At 43.8% G+C, this 25,291-nt stretch overlaps 1 protein-coding gene across 3 annotated transcripts; it reads right to left on the reverse strand.

Annotated features, from left to right (window-relative positions):
• Positions 1 to 849: 849 nt before the first annotated feature.
• On the reverse strand, positions 850 to 24,696 carry LOC122934550. Of its 3 annotated transcripts, XM_044290129.1 has the most exons (7): positions 24,650 to 24,696; positions 4,192 to 4,248; positions 4,043 to 4,108; positions 3,762 to 3,821; positions 3,586 to 3,693; positions 2,468 to 2,627; positions 850 to 2,386 (listed from the first exon to the last, which is right to left on the reverse strand). In XM_044290129.1, coding segments are annotated over exons 2-7 (453 nt in total). In that variant the 5' UTR covers positions 24,650 to 24,696; the 3' UTR covers positions 850 to 2,384. The 3 variants fall into 3 exon arrangements, with proteins under 3 accessions (XP_044146064.1, XP_044146056.1, XP_044146046.1); XM_044290121.1 differs by lacking the exons at positions 4,192 to 4,248; positions 24,650 to 24,696 and adding an exon at positions 4,799 to 4,925; XM_044290111.1 differs by lacking the exons at positions 3,586 to 3,693; positions 3,762 to 3,821; positions 4,043 to 4,108; positions 4,192 to 4,248; positions 24,650 to 24,696 and having other exon boundaries at positions 2,468 to 3,234.
• Positions 24,697 to 25,291: the final 595 nt, after the last annotated feature.

Below are 25,291 nucleotides of genomic sequence, written 5' to 3' on the forward strand. Positions count from 1 at the left end.
AGGGCTACTGTGCATCATCAATATGATGTAAAAAGTGCTAGACTACAGCCATGTGGGTGGCACAACATGCAAAGAATCAGTGTAATCACTGATGGTGTGTCCTCCAGTACCCCTTTAAATTACATCAGCAGGTACAATTTTTTTTTGACAAACACCATGTCTCTGAGTGTGTTCAGTCTTGTGCATGAGACATTATATCAAAGAAAATAGTAATGACATATGCCATTTCTATTATTGTATTTGCATTGTTTTCAAGCAAGTGTACAATGGAGGATCACGATAGCGAGACAATAGCAATGGAACAACAGGTGGGAGACTGAAAAAGTCATCAGCTTTGTGCAGACCACGCAAGGTGGTGAATAAGTGACAGTATATAGATTTGTGTACTGTGTCACTCACTCACAAGTGGTAAACAAGAACTATCATCATAATCATTGCAGTCCATTACCTGTAAAAGAGTTGAACCAATCTGAGTCTAGTCATGGTAGCTAATCTCTGTGTCTCTGACCCATGTGCTGATGAATGGCATTTTTCTCCTTAATATAAGGAAAAAAGACTAGTTGGAAAACTGTAAGTCATCAGCACCTTGGGCAGGAGATAAAGAAATCATGAATAATAAGGCCAATTACTCTTTTTAGGGTCCAATCTGCTATGATTATCATGTTAGTTCTTGAAAATCTAAACGTCCGAACGAGGAAATCAAACCACCTGCCTATATTTAGCAGCTTGTATCGGCTTCTGAAAGCTGATAAGTGCACAATAATTACACACGTATCTGAAACATCCTTATTAATCTAATAATATAAAAGTATAAAACATATAAAATCTTTCAAGTTCAACATCATTAAAGTGCAAAAATTGACACAGCGGTCAATATAAACCTTGTGAGGTACTTATTTATAAACTTCCAAAAATTGACACAGTGGTCAATATAAACCTTGTGAGGTACTTATTTATAAACTTCAACAAATTGACACAGTGGTCAATATAAACCTTGTGAGGTACTCATTTATAAACTTTAAAACATAATATATATTTTGTTAACTAGGGTGGTGGTTGAGTGAATGGAGCCTTTCCTGGGGCTGCAGTTGGGGACCCAGCATCTTCTGCACTTTGGTCTAGAAGTGATTGCATGAACGAATGTTGTGGTCTGACATATTCACCCTGTTGTTGATGTTGTGGGGTATGAAGGGAATATGAATCAGTATCAGATTGGTATGGAACAGATTTGTTTGAGAAAGGGGTAGTAAAAGTGGTTGGAGTGGGAAAAACGGAGGTGGAAACACCTTCGTTTATGGAGATTTTATTTGGAGTTGACATAGAAATCACATCTGGACTTGGTGTCTGTAGACGTGTTTGGGAACTTCCAGTGTTGTTGGATTGGAAAGGTGTTTGTGCAGAGACATAGGAAGGTAGCTGTGATTGAGATTGGCTTAAAGTCTCTTGAAAGGTTGATGCAGGTTGATATCTGACGGATGTGCTATGGCTTTGAGAAGGTGGAAATGTGTGAGCCGTTGGGTATTGGTGGGACGTAGGTTGTCTTTGGGACGGTGGATGGCTTTGGGATGGAATAAAGATGTGGGATGTTGATGGAAAGTTCTGTAAAGCTGGAAAGTTTTGTGCAGTGCCTACGTTTTGGGCCTGTGGGAAGTTGTGGTACGTAGGTAAAGTTTTGGATGGGGGAAAGTTTTGGGAGTGGCTAAAGTTTTGGGATAGGGCTAAGTTTTGTGACTGTTGAAAGTTTTGTGACTGTTGAAAGTTTTGTGACTGTTGAAAGTTTTGTGACTGGGGAGCGATATGTGGCTCAGAGTATGAGTGAGCAGGTGGAGAAGTCATGGATGTTGGGTAGGAGGTGGCTGGTGGATACGACTGAGCCAGAGGAACAAAATTAGAGGATGGTGCGTGTTTAATATTCCAAACAGTTTTGATCAATGTCACTCGACAATCACAATTCTGCTCTGGAGTCATGTTGTCCATCCAATGACTTAACGTTAAGAGAAACTGCTGATTATGGTTAAGGGGTTCTGGACGACAAACTACCTCGACATGATTGATCATGGAAGTTAACTCTTGCTTATACCGAGTTTGCTCCTCCTCTATTTTTAATAAACAATCTCGGAAGATCAGTGCAAGATCCTCAAAGACTCTATGTGGTCTTCGAAGTGGCCTCGGCCTACTTAAAACTCTGTCAAAGGCAGAAGAAATGAACTGTCGAGTATCTTCAATCTGAGCACATGTCTCAGTTTGCCGGCCGCGCGACTCCAGAGCAGAATCCTGTGACTGAGATGGTAATGAAGTTTGATCGGTAGATCGTCCAGACAATTGTTCGGTTGAGTCCTCATGTTCAACAGGTTCTGCTTCAGGAGGGAGTGTGCTTGAATGAGTCCTAAAATAGATAGGGAAATAAAAGGTATAATTTCTATATTCATAATTTTTTTTTGGCTTCTCTTTAGGAAATTTAACTCACATGCGCTGCTGAAAACAACGTTGAAGAAATTGAAGATGTGGTGCATATTGGTAAGGTTTCCTCCGAGAAGTACCCGAACCACTTGGCGCCGTTCGTTCATGATTGAGGTCACGCATAAACCTATCGCGTATTGACCTCCAGCGTGTTGATATGATTTCAGCTAGAAAATAAAGAACAATTTTAATAACCGTATATAATGCTATATATATTCTTTTCTGTTGACATCGGATTGCATAAAAAACTGTTGCCCCAGGCAGTCCAAAATTCTGCATTGTATTTAACTGTTATTTTGCCCGGTACCTGAATTGGCTGTATCAGTTGTTGAAACAAAGTTTTCCAAACAGAAAACTTATGCTCACTTCACTATTCTTCCAACTAGAAACATCACTATCAAATCTTCTAAAACCAAATGATTTAACAAAAGGAATGAAATTAATGTACCACAATTTTTTTTAGCCTGACGACTCAAATCGTTCCATGTGGGAACCAAATTGGCATAGACCTCTTGCCATTGTCGACGAGTCGTGTTGTGGTCCGAGTGCTTGGGGTCTGTTTGGTCCCATAGAGCTGGCCTTGCTTCTACTAGCTGTATTAGCAGTTCACAGTTTATGATTGGGAGAAATTGCCTATCTTCCTCGTCCAATTCTTGCTGTCTACCCTATTTGGTTTAAAACAAATGTTATCATTACCTATAAAAGCTACCTGCAATTCCAATAGCACTTAAGTCTTTTGGATAAAACTTGTATAGCGAATATGTTGCATGTGCCAACCACTGCCCACTGCATCTTTTGTTTTAATAAAAAAATATAAATTTTTTTGGGTTTCCTTGTATTTGGATCTTTGGGTGTGAACGGCTATAAAGATATAGACTTGGCGAGCGGGTCATTGCTTTTTATTTTATAAGAGAGTAGCCCCTGTTCATGGTATGTCCATTATGGCATAAGCAACACTTAAACTTTGGTTTGGGTAAAACAAATGTCTCCAATCCTCATGGTCATTTGTTCTAATAATAAAAAAAATTTGAGGTATGATGGCCACGTTATCTTATAGGTGATATAAGATACTGTATACTGAGGGCAGTGTGGACAGCTCACATCACAGCACATGTGCCTACTCACACGGCCTACACGTCCACCACGACTGCCACGACCACGTTGTCCGCGACCACCACGCCTGGAAGTTCTTTTTTGAACAGGTGATGGATTTTCAATTTGACTGTTTGGGTCCTAATAAATAATATAGTTATCACAAAAGAAAATTGATTTAGTTAGAGAACCTAAGTATAGATACTCACATCATCGTCGTTATGACGTCTACTTCGCGGATTTTCTATTGAATGTGTACCCTCCTGTGTCTGAAAAACAAACACAGTTTTCTATTCAGTGAAAATTGCCATCTGCCTGCCCTGCAGCAACCAAAATGCCATATACACTATTTCAAATCTTGTTGCCAATACATTGGCCTATCTATCCTTTTGCGGTGTTGGCAAATCATGTACCTTTCGAGTTTATATCCATTGTACCAATTATGGATGTGTAGAAACCAAAAAATCTAAATATAACATTCCACACTTACTGACTCCATTGGTTCAGGAGAAAAACGCAATTCCTCGCCAGCAGAGGATTCAGTGTCGGAGTGTCCCTGAAATATATAAATATGTATTGTGGTTCAAACATATTTATTATTTGGATCATTAATAATAGATTTTATTTAAAGATTTTTACCTGCATGTGAAAGGAGGGGGTACTTCGACTGCAAACCGAAGGAGAAGGCGAAGACATCTGAAAACGTTACAGGAAACATTATAGACAAGAGCTTATAGACATATTTCAACATACACATTGGCACAAGATGCAACAAGGGTAAAAACAGGGATTAGTCAAAACACAAAATTGCTCCTCTGGTCATTAAAATTATATCAACCTTATAGCATTCCCCAGTAGCATTATAGCATCCCCCAGTAGCCTTATAGCATTCCGAGATTGCCTTATAGCATCCCCCAGTAGCCTAGTAGCACCCCCGCAGTAGCCGAATAGCATCCCCCACTTGCGCAATAGCATCCTCCAACAGGCTTCAACAGTAGCATAATAGCATTCCCCAGTAGCCTTATAGCATCCTCCCATAGCCTTATAGCATCCACAGTTTCAAAATATTTGCCCCCAGTAGCCAAATAACATGTCCCAGTAGCGTAATAGCATCTCACAAAAGACTAATAACATCCCCCATGTGCCTAATAGCATCCACAGTTTCAAGATATTAGCCCCCAGTAGCCAAATAGCATGCACCAGTAGATGATCGAAGTAAATACTTTTCAATTGCATCAATTCATACCCTTTTCTTGAGACTTTCTCCAACTTGCACATCAGCCTTCAGAAATGGTGAGGAGTAGCGCTCACGTGACTGTCACATGACACTCCCTTGTTTTCCTGTCTTCGTTTGTAAGTTCCTGTTTGTTCTGCGCATGTTCAGCAACAAAAAAAACGTACTTTAGGAACGAAATAAAAATTGAACAATCCGTTTCTCATTTACTACAATGAACGTGAATGGACGCTCCGTCAAGAATCCGCTTTTCTGAACGTAGAAAAAAATCCTGAAAGCAGGATTTTGTTTTCCGTCTGAAAAAACGTATTCCGAACGTATTACCAACTAACAGAGTCAAACGTATGCATACATACGTCAATTAGTTTCTATGGGAGGTTGAACGGATACGTTTTTAGATTTTTTTTTCTACTTCCGGACGGACTACAGGAACGGAGAGCTTGAACGCAGATGTGAACATAGCCTAACTTGTGACAAAAAATAAAAAGTTCTATGAACTCACTATGCCCATCAGCGAATACCTTAGGGTGTCTACTTTCCGAAATGGGGTCATTTGTGGGGGTTTTCTACTGTTTGGGCATTGTAGAACCTCAGGAAACATGACAGGTGCTTAGAAAGTCAGAGCTGCTTCAAATAGCGGAAAATTCACATTTTTGTACCATAGTTTGTAAACGCTATAACTTTTACCCAAACCATTTTGTTTGCCCCAAAAAATTTCGATTAATAACAAAAAAAGTAAAAATGTCAGCAGCAATGAAATACCACCAAATGAAAGCTCTATTAGTGAGAAGAAAAGGAGGTAAAATTCATTTGGGTGGTAAGTTGCATGACCGAGCGATAAACGGTGAAAGTAGTGTAGTGCAGAAGTGTAAAAAGTGGCCTGGTCATGAAGGGGGTTTTAGCTAGCGGGGTTGAAGTGTAACTAGCCCAAAAAAAAAAAAAAGACTTTTGTGGGGTGACAGAAGCCCTTTAAGGAGGCAGCGGTGTAGGTCGAAGCAGCGGTGGAGGAGGATGAGGTAGCCAACTCTGGTTTTTGGTTTTAATATATAATTTTTTTAATTAGGATACACTCCAAAAGAGTGTGAAATATCAAAAATTCAAGAATGAGCAATTGCGCTGTAGTATAACAATGGCTGATTAAGGCCGGTATACATGTCTATTCTGCCTTGTTCATTTTAATGAACATGAGCTTGTCCACATTGGCTGTGGACAGGCGGCTGCGCTTGTCTGTGATGAAGGGCAATATCAGGCCATGTACCCAATTTGGAGATCTAGAAGTTGAAGGGGGCAGACCCGTCATTCAGTACGTGTAGGCATGTGCACACATACTGCTCCACCTTGTTGCTGAAATGCTGCCTCTTGCTAAGACATTCCATATCAGCTGGTGACATTTTTTACCTGTCTACTAGGTATAGCAGTGGTATATCACACCCAAAAATTTGTGAATTTCACTAGAAAATGTAACAGACAAATTAGTGAAATGTTTTTACCTGTCTACTAGGTACAGCCTGTCTACTAGGTACAGACAACACAGTTTATTTTTATTTTTTTAAATTAGGAAACACTCCAAAAGAGTGTGAAATATCCAAAATACAACAATGAGCAATTGCACTGTATTATAACAATGGCTGGTTAAGGCCGGTATACCTATTCTGCACAAGGTACGGACAAGTCCTGTGGGATCCATGCCTGGTTCATTTTAATGAACGTGAGCTTGTCCACATTGGCTGTAGACAGGCGGCTGCGCTTGTCTGTGATAACGCCCCCTGCTGTGCTAAACACACATTCAGATAATACACTTGCTGCAAGGCCAGCATTTACCAAGTGTGCTGTTATGGAGATATAATGTCCCTGACCATGCGTACTGGTCCACGTACCCATAGTGAGGTGCACCTTAACACAGATGGCGTTGCGCAGTGCACACTTGATTTTGTCCCCAACTTGGTTGTGCATGGAAGAAATGGCTCAACTGGAAAAGTAGCGACGGCTGGGCATGATGTACTGTGGGACAGCCACCGCCATAAGGCCTTTAAAACTCTCCGTCTCCACCAGACAGAATGACAGCATTTCAAAGGCCAGTAATTTTGAAATGCTGGCATTCAGGGCCAGGGATCACGGGTGGGTAGGGGGGTACTTCCTCTTCCGCTCCAGTGTTTGGAAGATGGCGAGCTGAACGCTTCCATGGGACATTGTGGAGATGCTTGGTGACCCAGATGGTGGTGTTGCTGGCAGATCCTCAGTTTGCGGGGTGGCAGGTGGCACTGTCACTCCAGAGGTGGAGGAAGAGGCTGAGACTGCAGCAGAAGAGGAAGCAGGAGGAGCCAGAGACCTTTCTTGGTTTTTGAGGTGTCTACTCCACTGCAGCTCGTGCTTTGCACTTAGATGCCTGGTCATGCAGGTTATGCTCAGGTTGAGAACATTTATGCTCTGTGCGACCACTGCCTCTTCCTCCGAACTACACAGGTCACTCGCATGACCTTGATTCCATGTGGGGTCGAGGACCTCATCGTCCTCCACATCATCTTCCACCCAGTCTTCACCCCTGCCTTCCTCTTCAGTCTGCACACTTTCGAAAGCCCCCTGCAGTTGGCACCTGTGTTTCATCATCATCCGAGACGTGCTGCGGTGGTCCTCCCATGTACTCATCTTGAAACATAAGTGGTTGGGCATCGGTGCACTCAATCTCTTCCACTTATGGGGCAGGGCTAGGTGGATGGCTCTGGGAAACCCTGCTAGCAGAGTCATCAAAAAGCAGAAAAGATTGCTGCATGACTTGGGGCTCAGGCTGATTTGCAAGGGGGTGAGGTGAAAGACTGATGGACATCGGCTGCAGGTGCCAACTCTGATCTTTTAGCAGGAGACTGGGTGAGAGACAATGTGAAGGAACTGGAGGCACTGTCAGCAACCCAATTTACTATCGCCTGTACTTGTTCTGGCCTCACCATTCGTAGAGCCGCAGTAGGCCCGACCAAATACTGCTGAAGGTTCTGTCCCCTACTCGCACCTGAGGAAGATGTTTTACTTGTGTGTGTAGCTGGCACAGATCGACCACGTCCTCTCCCTGCAACAGGAGCTCCACCAGCAGCACTACGGCCTGGGCCAAGTCCCTTATTTGACGGTCTCCTCATATTTCTCACATTTAGGATCTTGCCCTAAATGGGTGTTTTATTAATAGCAGAATAGAACCACCGTATGCAAAGGATAGTGCCAATCAAACAGTCATCTCATCCCGCAAAAAATGAGACCCTACCTAAGATAATCTCCGAAAACCTGAAAAAACTATGGCTCTCAGAATATAGAGACACTAAAACATGATTTTTTTTTTTGTTTAACCCCTTAACCCCTTAAGGACCGAGGACGTACCGGTACGCCCTATTTCCCGAGTCCTTAAGAACCAAGGACGTACCGGTACGCCATATTTCCCGAGTCCTTAAGGACCAAGGACGTACCGGTACGTCCTAACTTTAAAATCAGGCATTCAGGCGCCCCAGGGGTTAATTTGAACAGGATGCCGGCTGAAATCATTCAGCCGGCATCCTGTCAAAACGCCAGGGGGGGTCATGTGACCCCCCCCGTGTCGGCGGTCGCAGCAAACCGCAGGTCAATTCAGACCTGCGGTTTGCTGCGCTTTTTGCAGTTTCTGATCCCCGCGGTCCCTGACCGCGGGCATCAGAAACTTCAGAGTGCCTAAAATCAATATTGTGCACCCCCCCTGCATGATTTGATGGCGGCGGGTGGTGCAGGGGGGGGTGTCGCAGGCGGTGGGGGCGTTGCATAATCGTTGGCGTCTAGTGGGTATACCAGGGTGCCAGCACATTGCTGGCACCCTGGTATAAACGGCTGACATCGTTGATGCGACCAAAAATCATATGTACCCTAAACTAGTACCAACAATACTGCCACCCTATTCCGTACTTTCTAAAATGGGGTCACTTTTTGGGAGTTTCTACTCTAGGGGTGCATCAGGGGGGCTTCAAATGGGACATGGTGTCAAAAAAACAGTCCAGCAAAATCTGCCTTCCAAAAACCGTATGGCATTCTTTTCCTTCTGCGCCCTGCCGTGTGCCCGTACAGCAGTTTATGACCACATATGGGGTGTTTCTGTAAACTACAGAATCAAGGACATAAATAATGAGTTTTTTTTGGCTGTTAACCCTTGCTTTGTAACTGGAAAAAAATTATTTAAATGGAAAATCTGCCAAAAAAGTGAAATTTTGAAATTGTATCTCTATTTTCCATTAAATCTTGTGCAACACCTAAAGGGTTAACAAAGTTTGTAAAATCAGTTTTGAATACCTTGAGGGGTGTAGTTTCTTAGATGGGGTCACTTTTATGGAGTTTCTACTCTAGGGGTGCATCAGGGGTCTTCAAATGGGACATGGTGTCAAAAAAACTGTCCAGCAAAATCTGGCTTCCAAAAACCATACGGCGCACCTTTCACTCTACGCCCCGCTGTGTGGCCGTACAGTAGTTTATGGCCACATATGGGGTGTTTCTGTAAACAGAAGAGTCAGGGCAATAAAGATACAGTCTTGTTTGGCTGTTAACCCTTGCTTTGTTAGTGGAAAAAATGGGTTAAAATGGAAAATTTTGCAAAAAAATGAAATTCTCAAATTTCATCCCCATTTGCCAATAACTCTTGTGCAACACCTAAAGGGTTAACGAAGTTTGTAAAAATCAATTTTGAATACCTTGAGGGGTGTAGTTTATAGAATGGGGTCATTTTTGGGCGGTTTCTATTATGTAAGCCTCGCAAAGTGACTTCAGAGCTGTAGTGGTCCCTAAAAATTGGGTTTTTGTAAATTTCTGAAAAATTTCAAGATTTACTTCTAAACTTCTAAGCCTTGTAACATCCCCAAAAAATAAAATATCAATCCCAAAATAATTCAAACATGAAGTAGACATATGGGGAATGTTAAGTCATCACAATTTTTGGGAGTATTACTATGTATTACAGAAGTAGAGAAACTGAAACTTCGAAATTTCCAAATTTTTAATTTTCCAATTTTTTTGTAAATTAGGTATTTTATTATGCAAAAAAATGTTTTTTTTTTTACTTTATTTTACCAGTGTCATGAAGTACAATATGTGACGAAAAACAATCTCAGAATGGCCTGGATAAGTCAAAGTGTTTTAAAGTTATCAGCACTTAAAGTGACACTGGTCAGATTTGTAAAAAATGGCCTGGTCCTTAAGGTGAAAATGAGCCTGGTCCTTAAGGGGTTAAAAAATATTATTGTGTAAAACTTACATAAATAAAAAGTATACATATTAGGTATCGCCGTGTCCGTATCGACTGGCTCTATAAAAATATCACATGACCTAACCCCTCAGATGAACACCATAAAAAATAAAAAAAACTGCTAAATAAACCAATTTTTGTCACCTTACATCACAAAAAGTGTAATAGCAAGCGATCAAAAAGTCATATGCACCCCAAAATAGTGCCAATAAAACCGTCATCTCATCCCTCAAAAATAATACCCTACCCAAAAAATTATGGCTCTCAGACTATGGAAATACTAAAACATGATTTTTTGGGGCTTCAAAAATTAAATCATTGTGTAAAACTTACTCAAATAAAAAAAAAAGTATACATATTAGGTATCACAGCGTCCGTAATAACTTTCTCTATAAAAATATCACATGACCTAACCATTCAGGTGAATACCGTAAAAAAATAAAAATAAAAACGGTGTAAAAAAAACTATTTTTTGTCACCTTACATCACAAAAAGTGTAATAGCAAGCGATCAAAAAGTCACACGCACCCCAAAATAGTACCAATAAAACCGTCATCTCATCCCGCAAAAATCATACCCTACCCAAGGTAATCTCCCAAAAACTGAAAAGATTATGGCTCTCAGACTATGGAAACACTAAAACTCGATTTTTTTTTGTTTAAAAAAATAAATCATTGTGGAAAACTTACATAAATAAAAAAACTATACATATTAGGTATTGTCGCGTCCGTGACAACCTGGTCTATAAAAATATCACATAATTTAACCTGTCAGATGTATTTTGTAAATAACAAAAAATAAAAACGGTGCCAAAACAGCTATTTATTGTTACCTTGCCTCACAAAAAGTGTAATAAAGAGCAACCAAAAATCATATGTACCCTAAACTAGTACCAACAAAACTGATCACTTTTTGGGAGTTTCTACTCTAGGGGTCCATCTGGTGGGCTGCAAATGGGACATGGTGTCAAAAAAAAAACAGTCCAGCTAAATCTGCCTTCCAAAAACCATATGGCATTCCTTTCCTTCTCCGCCCTGCCGTGTGGCCGTACAGCGGTTTATGACCACATATGGGGTGTTTCTGTAAACTACAGAATCAGGTCCATAAATATTAAGTTTTGTTTGGCTGTTAACCCATGCTTTGTTACTGGGAAAAATGGATTAAAATGGAAAATGTGCCCAAAAATTTAAATTCTGAAATTTCATCTCTATTTACCAATAACTCTAATGGAACACCTAAAGCAGGGATCAGCAACCTTCAGCACTCCAGCTGTTGTGAAACTACAATTCCCAGCATGCTCCATTCATTTCTATGTGAGTTCTTAGAAGAGCAGAGTAAGTATGCATGCTGGAATTTGTAGTTTTCTCAACAGCTGGAGTGCCGGAGGTTGCCTACCCCTGACCTAAAGGGTTAACGACGTTTGTAAAAGCAGTTTTGAATACCCTGAGGGATGTAAATTCTTAGATGGTGTCACTTTTATGGAGTTTCTACTCTAGGGGTGCATCAGGGGGGCTTCAAATGGGACATGGTGTCAAAAAAAAAACAGTCCAGCAAAACCTGCCTTCCAAAAACAGTATGGCATTCCTTTCCTTCTGCGCCCTGCCGTGTGCCCGTACAGTGGTTTATGACCACATATGGGGTGTTTCTGTAAACTACAGAATCAGGGCCATAAATAATGAGTTTTGTTTGGCTGTTAACCCTTGCTTTGTAACTGGAAAAAAATTATTAAAATGGAAAATCTGCCAAAAAAGTGAAATTTTGAAATTGTTTCTCTATTTTCCATTAATTCTTGTGGAACACCTAAAGGGTTAACGACGTTTGTAAAAGTAGTTTTGAATACCTTGAGGGGTGTAGTTTCTAGAATGGGTGGTTTTTATTATGTAAGCCTCGCAAAGTGACTTCAGACCTGAACTAGTCCCTAAAAATTAGGTTTTTGAAAATTTATGAAAAATTTTAAGATTTGCTTCTAAACTTCTAAGCCTTGTAACATCCCCCAAAAATAAAATATAATTCCCAAAATGATTCAAACATGAAGTAGACATATGGGGAATGTAAAGTAATAACTATTTTGGAGGTATTACTATGTATTATAAAAGTAGAGAATTTGAAACTTGGAAATTTGCAATTTTTTACAAATTTTTGGTAAATTTGGTATTTTATTATAAATAAAAATGTTTTTTTTTTTTTACTTCATTTTACCAGTGTCATGAAGTACAATATGTGACGAAAAAACAATCTCAGAATGGCCTGGATAAGTCAAAGCGTTTTAAAGTTATCAGCACTTAAAGTGACACTGGTCAGATTTGCAAATATGGCCAAGTCCTTAAGGTGAAATAGGGCTGAGTCCTTAAGGGGTTAATTAGGATTTTGTGGAAGCAGGTATCTCGCAGGTCTCAATCAATATTTGGATGAAGCAGGTATATCAATCTCCTTAATCAGCATTTTGTGGAAGCAGGTATATCATAGGCCTCAATCAATATTTGGTGGAAACAGGTATATCAAACCACTTAAAGAGGACCTTTCACTCGTATACAAACTAAAAACTAACTATCTGTGGGCAGAGCGGCGCCCAGGGGTCCCCCTGCACTTACTAGTATGCCTGGGCGCCGCTCCGTTCGCCCGGTATGGGCTCCGGTGTCTCAGCTCCGTCTGTTGTATTGGACTGATTTTTTGTAGGAGGCGTGTCCCTTGCTGCAGCACTGGCCAATAGCCAGGCTATGAGCTGTGCGCTGCGATTGGCCAGCACTGCAGCAAGGGACACGCCTCCTACAAAAAATCAGTCCAATACAACAGACGGAGCTGAGACACCGGAGCCCATACCAGGCGAACGGAGCGGCGCCCAGGCATATTAGTAAGTGCAGGGGGACCCCTGGGCGCCGCTCTGCCCACAGATAGAGTTAGTTTTTAGTTTGTATACGAGTGAAAGGTCCTCTTTAATCAATATTTTGTGAAAGCAGGTATATCGTAGGCCTCAATCAATATTTGGTGGAAGCAGGTATATCAATCCCCTAATCAGTATTTTGTGGAAGCAGGTATATCGCAGGCCTCAATCAATATTTTGTGGAAGCATAAATATCAAACCACTTAAACAGTATTTTGTGGAAGGAAGTATATCAAACCCCTTAATCAGTATTTTGTGGAAGCAGGTATATCGCAGACCGCAATCAATATTTGGTGTAAACAGGTATATCAAACCTTTTAATCAGTATTTTGTGGAAGCAGTTATATCACAGCCCTCAATCAATATTTTGTGAAAGCAAGTATATCAAACCCGTTAATCAGTATTTTGTGGAAGCAGGTATAGCACACCCCTCAGTTTTTTTGCCACAACAGTTTTATAAAACACCACCCTCTTTATTTGGGGCAACAGGTATATCGCAGCCATCAATCAATATTTTGTGGAAGCAGGTATATCACACCCCTCAATCAGTATTTTTGGGGGGACAACAGGTATATCACACATGTTGCAAATAGTTTTTCCAATAGCGCTTGTCCCTCTATATAGCTGTGGTATAGCAGCAGAACCGCACACAACTGCTGCACATTACAAATGCACTATAATATACTTTCTGTTAGAAAGTATATTATAAGTATATCACACCCCTCAGTATATCACACCTCTCGATAGCACACCTATACCAGTCTTTAAAAGGACTTTTGTGTCCCTATTAGCTAGCGTTTGGTGTCCCTAACAGCCTATCACTGCTCCACAAAGCAACCTCTGTGTACACTGGCAAAACACAGAATGTAAAATGGCTGCCAGATCGGGTTCTTTTATAGGATGGGGGTGTGTCCATGTGCTGAAATGTCTCAATTGGCTGTCCTGTCCCACCTGATGGATGTGTCATGGGTCGAAGTTCGGCACAATGCAAAAGAATATGGCGCTGGCGGACATCGGCATATGTTCTCATGTTCAGCGAATCGCGAATGCGCAAATTTGGCTGCGAATCGACCGCCGGGCGAACTGCAAGGCCATATTTACTCCTTTCCCACCAAAAGTGGTTGGCAGCCAGGTCTCCATTTAGAATAACCTTCAAAGAACAGATCAAACCTTTATCAATAACCAAAACCTGATCAAGAGTGTTGAACGCGAATATTTAGACTATAGTGCTGCTATATATTCATATTCACGAATAGTGTTGAATATTCTAATCGTGAATTTATTGCAAATTTATTGAGAATTTATTATATTACATTGCCAATTTTTGCAAACAAGTAAACAATGACTGGAGATCACGAATTCTCAAATTTGCTAATTTATGGCGAATATCCGGCCAAAAATTCTCGTAATATCGCGAATTCGAATATTGCCTTTGCCGCTCATCACTACGTGGTCAATATATGCTGTACATACAGTGATGTTAGACCTAAATCCAACTATCATCAAAACAACATATCTGCTTTAGTGGAATGCAGACACAAGATTTACTAGTTTCCAAAACCAGGTATCCTGACAAACTGGTCAAATGACTGTTTTCACTAAACAGCGCTGAGCGTGAGAATATACAGAGTGAACTGGGTGACTTTTTTATTTTTTTATTTTGTTATTAAAGAACATGAGATCCTATTGTTATGTAATAGATTTGATCCTCCTACTGAGATACTAGAGTTGAGGTCTGAAACTATACATGGATCTAGGAAGGCGTTAATAATCATAGTAACATATTCCAATGGTACGGCCACACGGTCAGGCTTCTTGGTGCAGTTTTGGAAGCCAGTAGTGGATCATGGAAGTATTGCAGCGTCTCACTTATGTGTGTATAAGTGGTCCCCTTAAATTTCTGTATATGTATTTAATGTATTGTATTTCCTAATATCAGGCTGGCATTGTCATTGCATTTATTCGCCCCTAGGTGGTGTTGGCGCCACATATTATATATAACTTAGGGTGTGCTAATAATGAAGTAGTAGGAGAGTGTGGAGGAAGTGTGTAATGTAGGAAACAGAGGAGAAGAAAGTGTTTGGAGGAGCAGAGCAGGCTCAGTCCAAGATGTAGCTGACTGTCTTTCCTCTGGGCCCTGATCAAGCCTGGAGAGGACAGACCAAGTAGTCACAGCAGCCCAGCACAGACAAGTGAGTCTATGTGCGAATATAAAGCAAGTCTAGTGAAGATTAGAGCTGAGTCTAGCCAAGGGACTTTACAAGCACCAGTGACCAGGAGTAACTTAAAGGTACCTGGACACAACTGGATGATTAGAGCGCAAAATTATCCTTTTTCACTAAACTCCTTCTGGGACATAGTGAACCTGAATATTTCAGGAGAGCATCCTGCATAAAATAATGTAGCAGAGAGTTTGTCTGCCACTAGGGAGAATGCCCTTTTTGGATTGCTCAGTATAAAGTAAGGAAACCATTATATTCAGTACCTGAGTGCTAGAGATTGGACTTAAAGTAGAACTATCTAAGAAGAGAACTTTTGTATTTCCTGTAAAGTAACAGCATCAGGAAAACTCCTCAACTGACCATTGCCAGACCTGATGTAAGGATTACAGGTAGACCAATTTCTGAATCATCCTTTATGCCATATAAAGTACACTGTACCAGCGGAGGGCTGGCAGCCTTAGTTCTGGGGGGCAAATCCATTCAAGTGGCCTGCTGCCCCCCTTGACCGTCCTCACCCAGCTCTGAATCCTCCTTCTGCAAATGGCAGGGGGAGGAACCGGAGCGTCTCCTCTCCTACATAGCGCCCCATACCGCTTACATCCAGTGATGTCACCTTTGTTGTAGACGTTCTCTTTCTTTATCTTCTCCATTCAGACCAGACCGCCATGATGATTTTTCAGCCATCTCCCGTCTCTGCAGAGATTGACAAACAGATATTAGTTTCCCACATTTTCATCATCTTCACATCTTCTGAACACCCTTTCCTGCCACCCCCAATACTATACTGCAGAAACAGTCCCCCTGGAAATACTAGTACCACACAGATAGTGCCCCCTTCAACAATTATTGGCACACAGTGCTCTAAAAAATAATTGCACCCAGACACTAAGAGTATAAAGATAATGTCCCCCAAAAATAATTGTGCTAAGCAGATACTATGCCAGGGTGCCCCCCAAAGTAACAGTGCTCCCCAAAATCCCACCAATAGAAATAATTCTCTGCCAGAGCACACGTAGTAGTAATAATGCCCCTATAGTGCCCTAGTAATCATGTTCCTCATAGCCCCCCAGTAGTAATAATTCTCCCTATAATATGACAGTACATGAAATACCTCCGCCTAGTGCCCGCAGTTGAACTAATGTCCCCATAATGTATGCCAGTATACAATACCCCTATATAGTGCCCCAGTAAATGCCCTCATAGTGCTCCTCTCCCCCTTCCCCATAGTGTCCCCCATAATATGCCAGTAAAAAATGCCCCTTCTTAGTGCCCCCAGCAGATGCTCCTATAGTGCTCCTCTCCCCCATAATGTGCCAGTAAAAAATGTCCCTTCTTAGTGCCACTAGATGCCCCAATAGTGTTCCACTCCCCCATAGTGCCCCCAAATAATGCCACATAGTGCCGCTCTCCCCTATAGTGCCTCCCATAATGTGACAGTAAAAAATGCCCCCTTAGTGCCACCAGATGCCATAGTTTCTGTCACGAGGGTGTCAAGAGCCACGCCTGACTCCGTTGTACCCGGGGTCAGGAGGTCGCAGCGGTTGGCTGCACGCTCTATGTCAGATAGGGAAGTTTCCTTATTGTAGCTTTCTGGGTTTGCTTTACAAACCCTTTTGGCTCACTCAGGGATCCGTAGCTCCTTCTCTCAGCTGTTCCTTGTCCAGCACTCCCAATCCTCCTTATATTCCCCTCTCACACTTCTCTGGTTGCCAGATATAGAGCTTCCTGCCTGGACATCTATTCTGACCCACTGGAGCTGTGTTGCTGCGTTCTCTGAGTGTTGCCTTAGAACGCTACCCTCCGGATCCCTGTTGGACCTTTGTGGACATTGTTGCAGTCCACCTGGGTGTTTGTGTTTGTCTGTCCTCTCCCTGGTGTTTCCCTCTTAGTGCAGTGGTGAGGACTAGCGATCCCACCGGCCCGTTCATTATCTAGGGCTCATTTCAGGGAAAGCCAGGGTTTAGGCACGTGATCGCCGCACGGGTGAGGAACCCGTCTAGGGACATCAGGGCAGGCAGGTGCCAGCTGCAAGGTGAGTTAGGGGTCACCACCTTTCCCTCTCCCTTGGGCAGGGCTTTCCCTGGTTTCCTCCCTGTGCGTGTTGCCAGTCATTACATTATATCTGGCCCTTATTTTTGTGTAGGTTAAAAAAAAAAAAAAAAAAAAAAAAATTTTTACCTACTTAGAATCCAGTATGGATCCAATTGCTGCTCTGTCCGAACAATTTCATGGCCTGTCTTTGGAGGTGGCAGGATTGAAGGCGTCGGTCCTCCAGCAACAGCAGCAATTACAACAGACCGCAAGCCCAGCAGTTGCTACTGGTAACCAGGTTGTTGCGGAACCCAAGGTCCCTCTCCCTGACAGATTTTCTGGGGGAAGGGACAAGTTTTTGACGTTCCGTGAGGCCTGTAAACTATACTTTAAACTGCGCCCTCACTCCTCTGGTAATGAAGATCAGCGGGTGGGTGTGGTTATTTCCCTGCTGCAGGGGGACCCGCAGTCCTGGGCGTTCTCTTTACCTACTGATTCCCAGGCTCTTCGGTCAGTGGATGAGTTTTTCGGGGCCTTGGGTCTCATATATGACGACCCTGACCGAGTCGCACTGGCTGAATCAAAATTACGGAGACTCCTACAAGGAGAGCGGCCGGTAGAGGAGTATTGCTCTGACTTCCGTAGGTGGGCTACGGATACCCAATGGAACGACCCGGCTCTCAGGAGTCAGTTCTGCTCTGGATTATCCGAAAGGGTTAAGGATGCGCTTGCATTGTATGAGACCCCCTTTTCCCTTGATGCAGTTATGTCCCTTTCTATCCGTATAGATAGACGCCTTAGGGACAGGTTGAAAAAACCGGAGCCATTGGTAACCCCTCCCAAGCAGCAGTTAGTCTGTACGGACTTAGACGAGCCTATGCAGCTAGGAGGAACTACTCGTCAGGTCCGTCCTCCTGAGGTTCGCCGTAGGCGTGGGGGTTGTTTTTTTTGTGGGGAGAGGGGTCATTTCATTAACGTCTGTCCTTCTTTCCTCAGAAACAAAAAAAACGTTGGAAAACTACTAACCCCAGGCTGTGTGGAGGATGTCAGCCGGGGGGTATACGTTTCCTCCATACGTACATCGCAATTTGTGTTGCCAGCGGTTATTGTTTTTGGTGATAAGACAGAGACTGTTTCTTTCTTTCTAGACAGTGGAGCAGGGGTAAATTTGATAGATGCCCATTTTGCCCGCACTATGGGTTTGTCTCTCTGTACGTTACAGAGACCTATTCCCATATTTGCTATAGATTCTGCTCCTCTGTCTCAGAGAAACCTCACCCACATCGTTCATAATTTACACCTTCGGGTAGGGGACCACCATAATGAGATGCTCTCATGTTATGTTCTGGAGGGGCTTCCCACTCCGGTGGTGCTGGGCCTTCCTTGGTTGGTAGCGCACAATCCAGTGGTGGATTGGCAGGCCAGGGAGATATTGGAGTGGAGTGAGCCGTGCAGAGAAAATTGCTTAAATAGCAATTGCTTAGTCGCCTCCATAACTACCCTACCTACATTTGTTTCGGACTTTGAGGACGTTTTTTCTGAAAAGGGTTGTCAGAAGTTACCACCTCATCGTCCTTATGATTGCCCGGTTAACCTTATTCCCGGCGCAAAATTACCCAAGACCAGGTTATATAATCTTTCAGGTCCAGAGAGACAAGCCATGAAGGATTATATCTCCGAGAGTTTAGCTAAGGGACACATCAGACCCTCTTCTTCACCCGTGGCTGCAGGGTTTTTCTTTGTTAAAAAGAAAGATGGGGGCCTGCGTCCTTGCCTAGATTTTCGTGAATTAAATCGGATAACCATCCGAGACCCATACCCTCTTCCTCTCATTCCTGACCTGTTTAACCAGATTGCGGGTGCTAGGTGGTTCTCCAAACTCGATCTTAGGGGGGCCTACAATCTGATTCGTATTAAAGAGGGGGATGAGTGGAAAACAGCTTTTAACACCCCTGAGGGGCATTATGAAAATCTAGTTATGCCTTTCGGCCTGACCAATGCTCCTGCCGTCTTTCAACATTTCGTTAATGACATTTTTAGTCATCTAATCGGCAGGTTTGTGGTAATATACCTAGATGATATCTTAATTTATTCATCTGATCTGAAAACACATGAGGAGCATGTCAGACAAGTACTACAGGTCCTACGGACGAATGAATTATATGCTAAAATTGAAAAATGTGTCTTCGCCGTTCAGGAGATACAATTCCTAGGTTATTATTTATCTGCGTCAGGTTTCCGTATGGATCCTAGGAAGGTCCAGGCAATTTTGGATTGGGATCTTCCTGAGAACCTCAAAGCACTACAACGGTTCTTGGGCTTCGCGAATTTCTATAGGAAATTCATTAAAAATTATTCGGTGATCGTAAAACCCCTTACTGACATGACTAGGAAGGGGACTGATTTTTCTAAATGGTCTGACGCCGCTAAAGTTGCTTTTTCCTCTCTAAAAGAGAGGTTTACCTCAGCACCTGTACTAGTCCAACCTGATGTCTCTCAGCCTTTTATTGTTGAAGTCGATGCATCAGAGGTGGGAGTGGGGGCTGTGCTGTCTCAGGGTCCGTCTCCTGGCAAATGGCGTCCTTGTGCTTTCTTTTCTAAAAAACTATCTGCAGCAGAACAGAACTACGATATTGGCAATAGGGAACTGTTAGCTATTAAACTTGCGTTTGAGGAGTGGCGTCACTTTTTAGAGGGGGCAGTCCACCCCGTCACTGTGTTTACGGACCACAAAAATCTGCTGTACCTCGAATCAGCTAAGCGTCTCACCCCTAGACAGGCTAGGTGGTCGCTATTTTTTACCAGGTTTAATTTTGTGATTACCTATCGTCCTGGGGTAAAGAATACCAAGGCTGATGCACTATCTCGTTGTTTCCCTGGAGGGGGAAATGTGAGTGATCCGGTACCCATTCTACAAAGAGGAGTGGTTGTCTCTGCGGTACACTCTGCTTTGGAGGGGAAGGTGTTAGAGGCCCAGGGGGACGCCCCGGTCTCTTGCCCCTCAGAGAAATTGTTTGTACCGTTGAACCTACGTCTCGAATTATTAAAGGAACATCATAATTCGGCACTTGCTGGGCACCTGGGTAGTAAAGCAACCTTAGAGTTATTGTCTCGTCGTTTTTGGTGGCCAAGGTTGCGTCAGGATGTATTGGATTTTGTGTCTTCTTGTTCTATCTGTGCGCGCGCAAAAGTTTCACATACACGTCCTGCAGGGTCTCTATTACCACTCGTCATTCCCAATAGACCATGGACACATCTGTCTATGGATTTTATCACTGACTTACCTTTGTCTGCGGGTAAAACAGTGATTTTGGTAGTAGTGGACAGGTTTAGCAAAATGGCACACTTTATTGCGTTACCCGCACTACCTAATGCTAAAACTCTTGCTCAGGTATTCGTCAGTGAGATCATGAAGCTTCACGGGGTCCCCTCCGATGTTGTTTCGGATCGGGGAACCCAGTTTATTTCTAAATTTTGGAAAGCTTTTTGTTCCCGTTTGGGGGTTCACTTGTCCTTTTCCTCAGCTTTCCATCCTCAGTCGAATGGACAGACTGAGCGTACCAACCAAAACCTGGAGACATATCTAAGATGTTTTGTGTCTGAAAACCAAGAGTTGTGGTCGTCATATTTACCGTTAGCTGAGTTTGCCATAAATAATCGCCGTCAGGAATCCACTGGCAAGTCACCTTTTCTTGGTGCATATGGTTTTCATCCCCAATTCTGTACTTTCAAAGAGGGGGGGTTTCTGGGGTTCCCGAAGAGGAACGGTTTTCGTCATCTCTTTCATCAGTATGGCAGAAGGTGCCAGCTAACTTGAAAAATATGGGAGGTAAATACAAATGCATGGCTGATAAGAGACGGTCGCCAGGTCCGGACCTAGGAGTGAATGACTATGTGTGGTTGTCTACTAGGAATATCAAGTTGAAGGTTCCCTCTTGGAAACTGGGTCCTAGGTTTATTGGTCCTTACAAGATTGTAGCCATCATCAACCCCGTGGCTTTTCGCCTGGAGTTACCTCAGACTTTTAAAATCCATAATGTCTTTCATAAGTCGTTACTCAAAAAATATGTTCCACCTCTAGAACCGTCACCGCTGCCACCCCCTCCTGTTGTCGTGGATGGTAGTTTGGAATTTCAGATATCCAAAACTGTTAATTCTCGTCGGGTCCGCCGCTCTCTCCAATATCTGGTGCACTGGAGAGGTTACGGTCCCGAGGAAAGAATGTGGGTTCCTGCGTCTGAGGTAAACGCCGACAGGCTAGTCCGGATTTTTCATGCCTCTCATCCTGAGAGACCTGGTCCTGAGTGTCCGGAGGCCCCTCGTAGAGAGGGGGGTACTGTCACGAGGGTGTCAAGAGCCACGCCTGACTCAGTTGTACCCGGGGTCAGGAGGTCGCAGCGGTTGGCTGCACGCTCTATGTCAGATAGGGAAGTTTCCTTATTGTAGCTTTCTGGGTTTGCTTTACAAACCCTTTTGGCTCACTCAGGGATCCGTAGCTCCTTCTCTCAGCTGTTCCTTGTCCAGCACTCCCAATCCTCCTTATATTCCCCTCTCACACTTCTCTGGTTGCCAGATATAGAGCTTCCTGCCTGGACATCTATTCTGACCCACTGGAGCTGTGTTGCTGCGTTCTCTGAGTGTTGCCTTAGAACGCTACCCTCCGGATCCCTGTTGGACCTTTGTGGACATTGTTGCAGTCCACCTGGGTGTTTGTGTTTGTCTGTCCTCTCCCTGGTGTTTCCCTCTTAGTGCAGTGGTGAGGACTAGCGATCCCACCGGCCCGTTCATTATCTAGGGCTCATTTCAGGGAAAGCCAGGGTTTAGGCACGTGATCGCCGCACGGGTGAGGAACCCGTCTAGGGACATCAGGGCAGGCAGGTGCCAGCTGCAAGGTGAGTTAGGGGTCACCACCTTTCCCTCTCCCTTGGGCAGGGCTTTCCCTGTTTTCCTCCCTGTGCGTGTTGCCGGTCATTACAGTTTCCCCATAATGTGCACCCAAATAATGCCCCTATAATGCCAACAGATGCCCCATAGTGCCGCTCTCCCTTATAGTGCCCCCCATAATTTGCTAATAAAAAAAGACCCTTTAGAGCCCCCAGATGCCCCATAGTGCTCCTCTCCCCATGGTGCCCCCCATAATGTGCCAGTAAGAATTGCCCCCATAGTGCCCCCCCAAAAAATGGGCAAGACATAAATGCCCCCAGAGTGCCACCCCCAAATAAAGGGGCTGTAAGAAATGCCAGATGCCTCCATAGTGCCAGCTCCCCCCGCAAAGAACAAAACAAAAACAAAAAACACTAATACTTACCTCCATCAGCAGTGATGCGATGCAGGCCTCTTCCAGCCTGTGTCCGCCTCTGTGTGCTGCCTGGCTCAGGCAGCGCGATAATAATGACGTAATCACGCCGCCTGAGTCGGCCTCTGATAGGCTGCAGGTATTAGTGCCTGTGGCCTATCAGAAGAACAGGGAAGGAAGACATCTCTCCCTCCCCTGCCGCAGCACAGCCATCTGTATCACTGTCCTGAGGACGGAGATACAGATGAATATGGAGATGAGCGCTTCCACAATGGAAGCGCACATCTCCTACTGCCCCCCCACAGCCACCGGCAACTAGAACCAGGGCCGCGCCGCCTGTGGTGATCAGCGGTGCGGCCCTGAGGAATAAAAAAATAAAAAAAAATTATTTGTTATAGACAGCCCAGCGGCCATTTTTAACATGCTTTAAGGCGGCCTGGGGGGCAATTGGCTCCCTGCCCCCCTTCCCAGCCCTCCGCTGCACTGTACCAACGGTCCTGAGACATTTGATTTAAGTAAATGTTCAACTGTGTCTACTACAACTGACTCCTCATCCTTTCTACTACTCTCAACATTTGCACCTTACAGTGCTGGCATCACGAACAACACTGGGGCCCAGCCATCAAAGCACCTTAAACACCTATACCATCAAGGGCACCTCAACTTCCATCTGGCTGGTGTTCCCTGCAATAGAGAGTGCCACAGAGGATTTAGTGCTGTCTTCCCCATCACTGCACGCCAGCCCAGAGAGACTCTGCTAACCGTGAGTAAATGAACTACTACCCCCTTCGGCCCACTGTCACCTCGCGTGTTGCCCCTGTAGTTTGGTCCGCTGCAGAATTAACAACAGATACGACTTCTCCTCTTTTTTAAATTCACTCCTGGTTTTGTCTGTCACGTGCCGGATGTCCCAAGGGGGACCTCTGGGATGTCAAATGAGCAGGACAAGGCAAACAGGCCACGGACCACAGAACACATAATTATTACAAAGGAACCAAGACACGTGACAATGATTATAACAAAAGACCTCAATGTACTGAAACAGATCAGTGGGTGTAGACCCACTGCGCCATTGACTAGCAATACTCTGGAGGGGTGTTTCTAAGCAGCTACCTGGTCTTCACTAGAGCCTCAGATGGTGAGAATAGGCTTGGGCCAAAGGTAGTTGCCAGGGGCTACTCCAGAGTGTAAACCGAGTCAGTGGCAGTAGGGCAGGCGGCATGGAGATACCAGACAAGGTACCAACAGTACATTGAGTCCAAAGACAAGCAGAAAGAACGGAACAGAGGCAGAAGCAGGTACCTGCGCCCCAAGCACAATAGAAACAAGGCAACCCCAGGCAGAGCTGCACAGAACAGGCAGAGCAGCGACAGAAGCAGTTACCTGTGCAGCAAGCAACAGAAGCTAAGTGGCACCAGGCAGAGCTGCACAGAGACAGAGAATGGGAATTCACAGAAGCAGTTACTTGTGCCGCAAGAAATAAAAGCTAAGCAGCCCCAGGCAGAGCTGCACAGAGACAGCGAATGGGCCCTCCCCCTCCGGGAAACACAGGAACCCTCTTCTAAAGGTGGACATGGACAGACATGAATGGAACACCAGAAGCAGTAAGGACTGCCAGATGGACAAAACAGGAATATAGATCAGACACAAAAAAAGCTCTGCTAGGCTATACAGATACAGGAACATAGATCAGATGCAGATGAGCTCTGCTAGGCTATACAGAAACAGGACAGATACAAGGCAAGGAACAGGGCCAGAAGACAACAATACAGAACCAGGCGGAACACACCGAGGTGTAGATGGTAGGACCCCTTGGGTCAGCAGCAAAGGGCAAAACCTCGCAAGACAAACGTAGACAGACTACACAGAGTGGAAGGGTGAAACACCCACAAGACAAGACAGAACAGACTGACCAAGACTGCCCTCACTGCGCAGAAGGGTGAAGCACCCACAAGACAAGACAAAGACAGACTGACCTCAACACTCCGACTAGAGGAGGTTAACCCCATCAGAAACAAACAGGGAGGTACCAAATCAGGTAAGGGATAACCAGAAACTACAGCATGCCAAGCTGCAATACAGGATGTTGCCCCCAGCAACCAGGATGCACGGAACACAAAAGCCAAGACGCAAGAGCGCAACCAACATGACATACCCACAGGGAGACGATACAGCCAAAGGGGGTACTCACACGGGCAGGTTCACCCTAAATACCACAGCCAGCAAACAGGCAAAAGCAACCAGCCTACACGGAATCACCCGCAGCTAGTATGCAAAAGGAATGCAGCCAGCCTGCACAGCAAACCACGTCACGGTGAACTGCATCGTGACATTGGATCCCAAAACTGCATGCAGAAACCTGACTGTGTGGCTGTACCCTTGTAGAAAGGGTACTTATTTTATCAATAAACCTTCATTCCCATGGTAGCAGTGAGATAGGAGCTTGTCTTTACGTCTTTAATAGCACTCGTTTAGTGTTCATTTGGAGGAATATTTAGAGCAAATTAGCTTTTTACTCCTACAGAAAAAAAGTTGTTTCTTTTAATCCAACTACGTGGACGGCTGAATACTTGTAGGACAGCATATGTTTACAATGGTTCTGCCTGGGGGAACATGCTGCAGATTCAATTTAGATAGCAAAACTAGAGCAACCACTTACAGTTTAACAAGGAGATCACTTTTCCAGCTCAATTAATTTAAATTATATTATTGGTGACTAAAGTAAAAAAAAAAAAAAACGCTATAAAATGATACATATGGTGCAAAGTACCTTATTTTATGTATTTTGAGTTTCCCGTGTCATAAATAACAGCACATTTCTAAAATTACTCCA

This window comes from Bufo gargarizans, chromosome 1 (genome assembly GCF_014858855.1).
Source record: "Bufo gargarizans isolate SCDJY-AF-19 chromosome 1, ASM1485885v1, whole genome shotgun sequence".
Classification (NCBI taxonomy): Eukaryota; Metazoa; Chordata; class Amphibia; order Anura; family Bufonidae; genus Bufo; species Bufo gargarizans.

What these genes read in the sequence shown, in the direction of transcription:
- LOC122934550 (XM_044290111.1), bottom strand. Translation starts at nt 2,739, where the DNA reads ATGCAGAATTTTGGACTGCCTGGGGCAACAGTTTTTTATGCAATCCGA. An exon ending in CGTTGTTTTCAGCAGCGCAT is followed by an intron (nt 2,387 to 2,467) that starts GTGAGTTAAATT and finishes TATCTATTTTAG; the next exon opens with GACTCATTCAAGCACACTCC.